Here is a 10,200-nt window from a genome sequence, read left to right as displayed (position 1 = left end):
CGAGCCCCAGCCCCGCCAATCATTCTCCCCCCCAACTCCCCCCCCCGCACCAACAGCGAGGCCCAGGTAGCTCCCATCCGCCGGGCCTACCAATCCTTCTCCCCCCACACACACACTGGCAGAGAGGCCCATGCGGCTCCTAGCCGCCAGTGCGGGGCAAGGCTTCTCCCGCTCCCCCCCCCAGCATCGAGGCCCAAGCAGCTCCCAGCTGCCAGGCCCACCGAGCCTCCCCCCCAATGGCCAGAGCGTTCTCTGCGCATGCGCAGGGAACGCTTTTACTTTGGGGGGGGATTTAAATATCCCCTGCATATTTTTTTCAACTTTTTTATTTTTCTGCACACCTGGGGACTGCTCTAAGTGTGCAGGAAAATCTCTCTGCCCCCCAAGTGCCCACGATGTGTGGATTTAGATATCTGCACGGAGGGGGCAACTTGGCTATTATTAGATAAAAATGTTTATAGGTATTAAGTATCTTGAATGCTTAACCCCATTACAGGAGACAGATTAGATTAAGAGACATCAAGTTATTAAATTAGCAAGAGCGAACAGCTCAATGTCTATCTCTGGTAGTCAGCTCTCATGAAATACCAGGTTTGTAGTTATGTTGGGTATTCCAGCAAGAAATCAACAGGTCCCATCTCTCTTTATATATAATTGAGTAGTGGTCCCACATCTCTCCTTATATATAATTGAGTAGTGGTCCCACAACATTCTATGCACTCCAAAATCAGTTGGCTCCATGATGTGTCAATCACAAGGTGTCTCTATCCACTGGCTGTGTTGCCTGAGTTCCCTCCCACCCACTGCAGCCTAGGCCACTCTTCTCTGATTGGGCCAGCATTTCAAGGTCATTTGCATATGGAAGCTGACTGGACTTCACCCCATTCTGCACCTCAAACTGTATTCTGAGGTAAAATATGTCCTCACTCACAACACATCACATCCCCTTTAAAAGAAACAAACCCAATAACACAATCATGCCACACCACAAAAAAGACAGATCACACCACAAGCAGAATACCACAAGGCAAAAAATGATAGGAAAAGGTGCCAGCAGTCACCCCATTACTGCCATAGCAGAGTGGGGGCTGCTGTTGGTGGGGAAATGGAAAGCTGACCAATGAAGGGGGAATGTAGGTTGATGCTTGGCTGGGAAGTAGATAGCGTTGCCAACTCCAGATGGGAAAATCCTGGAGATTTGAGAGATGGAGCCTGGAGAGCGGGATGAGGAGTGGGGCCTCAGACAGGTACAATGCAATAGACTCTGCCCTCCAAACCAGCCATTCTGTAATGGGGAACCACTGTTGCCAATCTCCAGGTGGGGGCTGGAGATCACTCAGAATTACAATGCTCTCCAGATGGCATTGATTCGTTCCCCTGGAGAAAATGGTGGACTCTTGTGTCCTTATACCCTGCTTAGGTTGCCATGGCAAATTGATTCTGAGTGCCCACGGCCTTGGCACTCTCCCAGAGCCTCTTTCAGGTGCTCATTGTATTTATTTCCACAATTGGCCTTATTCCTAGTAGAACCATAAAGCTAAAAGCCCTATCCACACTTACTTGATAGTGGTTAACACTGTACTGAGTGGTTTACTTTCACAAAACCATGCTTGGTGAGTAAATACTAAGCGGCTGATCTACGGTTGCATGAGCTTTGATAGGCCATGGGATTCTCGTTTAAGAGCATACCCTCTAGATGTAGACAACACAGCCACACAACCCAAAATATTACTAAGAGCTAAAGTTTATCAGCCAGAAAACATACAAGAACACAGCCCAAACTCCAACCGAGACAGTTAGTAAATTATACAACTGAAGCTTGGTTAAAGTGTTTCACCATTAAGGAATGCTTCTGACTCTGAAACTACACTGTCTTTCTTAGATGCTAAGGATCTTATTGAGGGTGAACTCATATTCTTCAGAACAGACCTATGCAACTGAACTTGCCGCTATGAAGACTTAATTTGTTCAGGATATCCTGCTTCACACTGAGCATTCACTCATCCTGCACATTAAATATAACGATCCTTGTTGATTCAATAAATATACTGCTTCTGTCAACATTTGGGTGTGTTCACTGTGGACAGAGAGGGGAAGGAGGAAGAGGTAATGGTGGCAGCTGCTGGACAACAGCATTAAAGTTACATGTACCACAATCCCACTTGGGGTTTTCTCAGCCTCTCTACCCCTTCTGGGAAGAGGGAGAGATGTGAGAGTTTGGAGGAAGCTCACACCCCTTGAGAGAGTCCTCTCTATTCACCTCAAAACTGTCCCTGAGACTTCCGGGTGTCATAGAAAATCTGCAACCACCACAAGATTATTCTCCCCCAATTTATCTGATGATTGGGGTCATCGAGAAGAGTGAGATGTGCAGCTCAGGAATCTCCAATCTTTTTCAGCCTGTGGGCATCTTTAGAATTCTGATACAAGGTGGTGGGCACAACCACAAAATGGCCACTGCAAGAGGCAAAGACACATACACGTACAGACGAAGCCCAAATGTAGGGGGCAAGAGCAGTGATTTTTTAAAATACACTGGGGAAAGAGGAGAGGACAGCACCCATGGGCACCACATTGGGGACCTCAATGTAGCTTTACCAAGCAGTTTAAGGCAACTCTCTCATACACACACACTTTAATAAAAGGCATTAATTTAACTAGCATGCAATCTATTCAAAATATACTGACATAGTTGAGGTTAGGAAACATCAGCTTGCAATAAACAGAAAAGAGAAATAATAGCTATCTGACATTGCCTTATATATCATCAGCATCCACACACATACCCTGTGAGAATGGGCTTGGAATGACAGGAGGCAGGATTGAGGATGCTCCCCATTTCCTCCTGGCCCTGTCTCTCCACATGCCATTTTCCCCAACTGGCAGGCTATTTTAACTCTTTCGCTCCCAGTTACATAGATGGTTGCGGGGCCAATACCATCTCAGGGGCTGAATCGCTAAAAAGTCAGCCAAAATTCTGTAACTCGATTCCTCCTGTTTTGCCCTACCGTTCACACATCTCTCTGTGTGTTTCCTTTGAAGACAGGCCCCCTTCATTCACAATCACCTGAACCATGACATTTTCATGAAAAACAGACTACTTTACATCAGGCCTCAACAAGTTTTCTTTGGCTCTAGGAGCCAGCCCAAAATTTAGGAAAAATAATATTTTTTCAGCCTCCAGGGTTTTGTATCTCAATGACAACAATTTTCCAGTTATTGTTACCACAAAACCTAATCTTGAACTCTTCAGTTTCTCATAATTTTATTAAATCTATGACAAAAGTGTTGTAGCACATAAATAATTTGACATAACCCTGCTTGTCATCACCACAACGAACAGCTAACCTCTAACCCTAACCGAACTTCTCCTTGACTTCTAATCATTTCGTTACTGCTTTTAAAAGCTCCATGTAACTTAATATTGGAGCCCCTATAGAAAAAACGACTTAAGAAATTAATTCATTCAATGATCCAAAGCTAACAAAGACAAAAACACCACATATGTGTATTTTATATCATACAACAAAACATCCTGAAGAGAAAGTATCAAGAAGTTGCATACTTCTACTGAGATGCTTCTGTTCCACAGAAGCCCAATAATGGTTCCTTCTCAATACACAGGTCATAGGGATATGCAACAGAATGGTTCAGCAATGCATTTTAGAAGAGAAGAGATTGGATTTATACCCCACCCTTCACTACCCAAAGGAATCTCAGAGTGGCTCACAAACTCCTTTCCCTTCCCCTCCCCACAACAGACACCCTGTGAGGGAGGTGGGGCTGAGAGAGCTCTGACAGAAACTGCTCTTTTTCAAGAACAGCTGTGCCAGAACTATAGCTTGCCCAAGGTCATCCAGCAGGTGCAAGTGGAGGAGTGGGGAATCAAACCTGGTTCTCCCAGATTAGAGTCTGCACACTTAACCACTACACCAAACTGGCTCTTTTATAAAGGGAAACGGATTGTAGACTATACCACTGTGAATAAGACATGTCGACTACTGCATATATTACTATTGCAGCTCCATGATTTCTACAAAATATATGTTTTCTGCATTATATCCATACCGTATCATACATAATATACTATGTTTGTTCAGATTTCTGTACTCCTGTACATTGCTTATTAGGACTCACAATAATGGGTTTATATTAAGGGCAGGAAGGTACTGGCTGGATATTAGGAAAAATTTTACACTATGAGTTGTGCAACAGTGGAATCAGCTGCCTAGGGATGTGGTGAGCTCCCCCTCACTGGCAGTCTTTAAGCAGCGACTGGACAAACACTTGTCAGGGATGCTCTAAGCTAATCCTGCATTGAGCAAGGGGTTGGACTAGATGGCCTGTATGACCCCTTCTAACTCTGTGATTCTATGTCTTCATATTGATTGTCTCAATTTACACTGTGCAATCTGCTATAAGTCACAGTGAGAAAAGCTGACTAAATACTGTAAGGCCCCAGTCACACAGGATGGAAAATGCGCGTGCGTGCGCGCGCAGGGGGGGGGAGTGGCTGTTTGCCCCGGAGCAAAATAATGTGCGGCCGCCCGATCACACGTCCTGTCGAGGTCCCGTGGTTAGGGCGTGAGGTACCGATCACACGGCTATCCTGCAGTGTGACAAAGAAGCAGTGCGGCGCAATCACACCAGCAATCCCCAGGCGCCGCTTCCGTGGCAAACGGGAATATTTTCTCACCAAAAGGTGAGCATGCGCATGATCATTTGTGCGCATCCTATGAAGACTTAAAAAAAACAACTAACCAGTTTGCGACGGAACTAGGACGGGACGCGATCAGACGCCCGCCCTTGCTCCGTGTTTTCCAGAAACTAGTACATCGTAAGTACTGGTTTTTTACTCCGTATCTTTGGCAAGAAGCCACGGGTTAGCCACGGGTGCACTACACTTCCCAGATGTTGTGGTGTGATCACGCCCGGAAAATCCGCCTCTCATCCGTATCTTTAGCGCGGCAAATGCTCCGTGTGAACGGGGCCTTAATAAATAATCGTAAATAATATTGTAAATAAACAAATAACCTTACTTGAGCCTGGCAATGTGTAAAGAAGCTGTTTTGTGGTACAACAAACAAGTAAAATCAACATACAGCATCAGCTGATGCATCAGCATCGCCTTAGTGCAGCCATGCCTTGTTATATCAATAACACGTTTGAGATCTCATATTGCTCCTTCAGAAGGCACAATTTGACAGACAGCCCAAGACCAAAGTGGGGCTTTTGTCAGAAATCTGAAGAGTCAGTTCCTGCAGTTCCCTTGAGCGACTTACCTTCCACGTCATACCACTGAGCACCGTTAGTGATGCCTCCTTCGAAAACTTCGTTCTCCTCCCCAGGGCAGTTTGGAGTGCCAGTTTTCATTATTGGGTGGTTCAATGCATAAGCCTTTGCCAAGTACTTGAAGACTTCGTCATCAGCAGATCTGCTATACAACCCAGAGCGCTGGTGCACAGCAGAGTCGTCATATGGATAGCTTGCAACAACAGAGCCCCCGTGCAGGTTCGCAGAAAGCACAAACCTGTATGAAAAACAGAAGTGCATCTGTTATCCACACTGCAGAGGAGAGGAACACAAAGTCAAGATACACCTCCAATTAACATGACGTATTTTATCCCACTGCTAAAGAAACTTGAAATGTGGCTGCTTAAAAGCGACCCCCGAGAAAATGCAATACACTGGATAGAATACTAGGGACTGGGGGTGGGGGGCAGAGCCTCCCTTTTGAGAAACAAGCTCACCAGAAACTCCCAAGCAATGTAGCAACCAGAAAATCAGATAGAAGCCTATTTAAACTCAGTAAAAAAGTTTATTAGGTATTACTGTACAGGAATCCAGGCAATAAAAAATATATTTAGGCAGCAGTTTCTAGGTTACCCATGAGTACTGCAACTAGGAAGACAATTTCACTAAGGTTTTGAAAACCATTCTAGATACATAGTTCATAAACTAATTAGAAAACCAAACTGAAGTGGAGCATGCACAGGCTTCTAACTTAATTATAGGCAACTACACGAACCTCAACTTCCTTCTCACCTGTTCAAAGTCTTTGCAACTCCTTCTAAAAGCACCTGATACCCAAGCACTTGCATTTTAAAAGGCATCAGAAGAGCCTTTTTTAACAAGTCACTGAGCACCAACCAGAGCAGCACATTCCATTTAATTAAAGAAGCTGGATATCATACATCAGTTTGTTTATTCAGTTTTGTGCCAGTCACTGAGTACTCCATCTACAAATGCTCTAAGCGCTGTTGCAAGCCAGAAAGCAACTACAATGAGTTTCTTTGTTGAGCCTAGCCGGTTTTTAACTGATACTGGTGATTATAATGCTAAGGTCAATCAGGGTTGGGAGTTTGAGATTTGGATGAACACGGAAGGGAAAGGTCTTGAAATACTTCCGCAGCTGACAAAGATTTTATGCAACCAGATTGCAAAATCTCCTCACATGACTGCCTTTCCTATAGCTTTGTACTAAATATTTTTGTATGCCAAGTTTGCAGAACGGCAAGGTAAAAAAAGTGGGGTGAAAGTTGGCCTTTTGCTGTACTCAAGTGTAGTGTTGCATATTATGTTTCTGCCACACATCCCAGTGGTCCCCCAGTAATATAATGGCACTCTGCTTTCTGGCCATGTGGCTGCCCCCTAAGGTTCAAGCAGCCTCAACAGGAGCTTCTCCAGCCACAACCTTGAAGACCTTGAATCCCCGCTCACCTTTAGGACTCTCAGTATTTATTCATTTATTTCCTGCCTTTCCCTCCTAATGAGTACCCAAAACAACTTATGTTCTTCTCCTCTCCTCCATTTTATCCTCACAACAACCCTGTGAGGTAAGTAAGGCTGAAAGTGAGTGATTGATCCAAGGACACCCAGCAATCTTTCACAGTGGAATGGGGATCGGAACCTGAGTCTCCCAGATCCTAGTACAACACTAGCCACTGCACCATAGTGGGTTTCACAATTACCTGAAAGCACAATCCTAATACTTCTCCTACAAAGGACAGAGCCTTTACCCCTATACTCCATCTACACATCTCAGATCTCCTATCTGAGTCATCAAGTCCCTCATATGAACCCTGTTTCCCCGAAAATAAGACCTACCCAAAAAATAAGCCCTAGCAGGATTTATATGCATTTGTGGTATAAGCCCTATTGTGTCTTCTTGAGAAAAAATAAGTATAAGACAGTGTCTTATTTTCGGGGAAACACGGTATATAGAACTAAAACCACAGGATCTATGAAAGTGGACTAGCTCAGGAAAGCACATAAACACAATAAGCTGGTTTATTCTCAAAGTGCTCCAGGTCTGTTAGAACATAAGAACATAAGAGATGCCAATGTTGGATCAGGCCAAAGGACCATCCAGTCCAACAATCTGTATCACACAGTGGCCAGAAATACCAGTGCCATCAGGAGGTCCACCAGTGGGGCCAGGACATTAGAAGCCCTCCCACTGTTGACCCCCCCAAGCACCAAGATGGCAGAGCATCACTTGCCCCAGAGTCCCTATCTTTACCTTGTGGCTAATAGCCACTGATGGACCTCTGCTCCATATGCTTATCTATGTTTTCATACAGCTATTTCCCAACCTTCTATACACTTTCCCACTATGCAATGAGTGAAAAAGCTCAGTCTACTAGCCTTACACAAAATACAGGTCACGGACATCATACTAAATTTCTCCCTCCTAATCCTTAGCAAGTTCCACTCTTATGCCTTCAAGGCTTCCCATAAAGAACAAGCTACAGCTATACTGCCTTTTACAGTCTTGCCCCAACCAGCTCCGATCACATTTCTTCCTCCCTAGTGAACAAACCCTACCTCCTGCTCCCACACAGTGATCACAAACATCCTGCTCCAGTTTCTGGTCAGAAGGACCACCTCCTCCATAAAGAGTTCCCTGCATTTTAAGATGTTCAGGACAGGCCTAGATCCAGATGTTCTATCTTCTTCAGTTAGGTTGGTGGAAACTCAAGGCTGGGCTTTCTCACTGGTGGCACCACAACAGTGAAGTTCTGCTACATTAAAAAACAACTTTGTTTAACTGCTAGGTAAAAGCTGCGGTGGCTCAAGTGGTTAAGACGCTGAACTGCAGGCTGTGGAAGGTCAGTAGTTCAGCAGTTCAAGACCTGGGTGCCGCATGATGGAGTGAGCTCCCATCTCTAGTCCCAGCTCCTGCCAACCTAGCAGTTCGAAAGCAAGAAATTGCAAGTAGATACATAGGTACCGCTTCGGTGGGAAGGTAACAGCGTTCCGTGCGCCTTGGTGATTAGTCATGCCGGCCACATGACCACGGAAACGTCTTCGGACAGCGCTGGCTCTTCGGCTTTGAAACGGAGATGAGCACCGCAACCCTAGAGTCGGATTCGACTGGCTTTCGAGCAAGGGAACCTTTACCTTTTTAAAAGCTATTCTTTGTTATGTTTCCATTATGACTGCGGCCACAGTCTTAAGAACACTTAGGCAGTAAGCCTCACTGAATAAAACAGCGATCTATTTCTACATAAACGTGCTCAGAACTGCTCCCTCAGTCACCTCATAGAGATCCCCACAGACCAGTTTATGAAGGGCTATACTGCTGTTAATACTCATCTTAGGGCCCCGGTCACACGGGTCGGATATCGTGGGGGGGAGGCGTGGCTGGCTAATTGCCCCGGCGCAGTTTGATACGCGATTACGCGATTAGATGGGCCAGCGGCACACCACAAGTCCTTCCCTCGGCGCCAGTGGGTAAACGAGGGACCGGAGGGGAATGCTGCGCACCGGCGGGATCACACCACGGGCGTCTGGAGGCAGTCCGTGGCAAGCGTTTACTAGTACCTTGGAGGTACTAGTTTTTAAATGTGCACTGTCAGCGGTAAGCCACAGGTGCGCTCCACTTCCCTGATGCTGGTTTGTGATCGCGCCCGGATAATCCACCCACCTTCCGTGCCTCTTCCGCGGCAACTTTGCCGTGTGACCGGGGCCTTAGAAACCTTTTTATCTAAGAAATACTTAGTGAAATATCCAAGGTGATTGGCCATGTTATACCAAATACGCTGGAGTCGGTACTCCTTAATCACTGGCCAACTCTATTACTCACTAAACAAACACCAGAATTCATATCATTATTAATTTCAGCTGCCAAGTCTTTGATAGCTCAAAAATGGAATCAAGATAAAGTACCTTCGCTGAAGAATTGGTTGTCAAAAAGTTGGGATATGGCTGTGGCTGATAAGATAGCAACTCAAATAACTGTATCACAAACACCTACTAGGACCAACAATTTTCTTGAGAAATGGTTCCCTTATTTTGAGTATATCTCTTCTAAGTCAAATATACGATACAATACACCAGATAAATATAGAGATTTTGTCTTTTACCTAAGTGTACAGGCTATAGCTAATAATTAGCTGACAAGATATGTATTTTTATTTTGTTGCAGTTGTGGTTCTTGTTTATTGCATCATGTTGATGTTATGACTTTATTGTTGAACAATTATGTACCTTTAGAACAAATTGTTCCTTTTCTTTGTTGTTTGTATTTTGCTACTAAAAATTTTTTTTTGCTAAAAAAAAAAAGTAAGCTTTTCATCTCACTCTAACAATTTCCATTTTTCTTTTCACTTATTTTACTTGCTGTTGGATTTTCTGGATTTTAACGCTTTTTGCTGCTTTGTTTACGTTTTAACACATGATTATTTGGCCATGTAGTCAGTCATTTCCAAAGCAGGAGCAGGAAGCAGCAAAATACATTCCTCCCAGCACAGAACAAGCTTCACCTTCCAAGAAATCTCACAAGCAACTACCCAGGACCCCTTATCTATTATTCAACTCCCCCACCACCACCAGCAAACAAGAAAGGCTCCCAGATTCCCCCTCACCATCAAAGCATGACCAGGATCACTTCCAAGATGGTCAGTTTCTCCCTTCTATCTAATAAAGACCAGCCTCCTGACTTTCCATGCCTCACTCACAGGGGGATGGATCCAGGTGGTCAGTCATGTTGTTCTGAAGCAGTAGAGCAAATTTAGAGTCCAGTGGCACCTTTAAAGTCCAACAAAGTTTTACTCTGGGTATGAGCTTTCGTGTGCACACAGACCTTTTCAAATGTATTTGGAAAAGTGCGCGTGCACTCGAAAGCTCGTACCTTGAATAAAACTTTGCTGGTCTTAAAGGTGCCACCGGGCTCTAAGTTTGTTTCACAGGGGGATA

The 10,200-nt window shown here is 44.7% G+C and overlaps 1 protein-coding gene across 1 annotated transcript in view; it reads right to left on the bottom strand.

Moving 5' to 3' along the window:
- The window catches only part of CPD (carboxypeptidase D), a 33,175-nt gene that overhangs the window by 22,117 nt on the left and 858 nt on the right, over positions 1-10,200 (bottom strand). Inside the window, exon 2 of the mRNA XM_015422064.1 lies at positions 5,283-5,530. Within this exon, the coding sequence (XP_015277550.1) occupies positions 5,283-5,530 (248 nt within the window). The remainder of the gene's footprint in view (positions 1-5,282; positions 5,531-10,200) is intronic.

The sequence above is a fragment of the Gekko japonicus genome, unplaced genomic scaffold (assembly GCF_001447785.1).
Source record: "Gekko japonicus isolate JY-2015 unplaced genomic scaffold, Gekko_japonicus_V1.1 scaffold182, whole genome shotgun sequence".
NCBI lineage: Eukaryota > Metazoa > Chordata > Lepidosauria > Squamata > Gekkonidae > Gekko > Gekko japonicus.
This window is presented reverse-complemented; position numbering and strand designations above follow the sequence as displayed.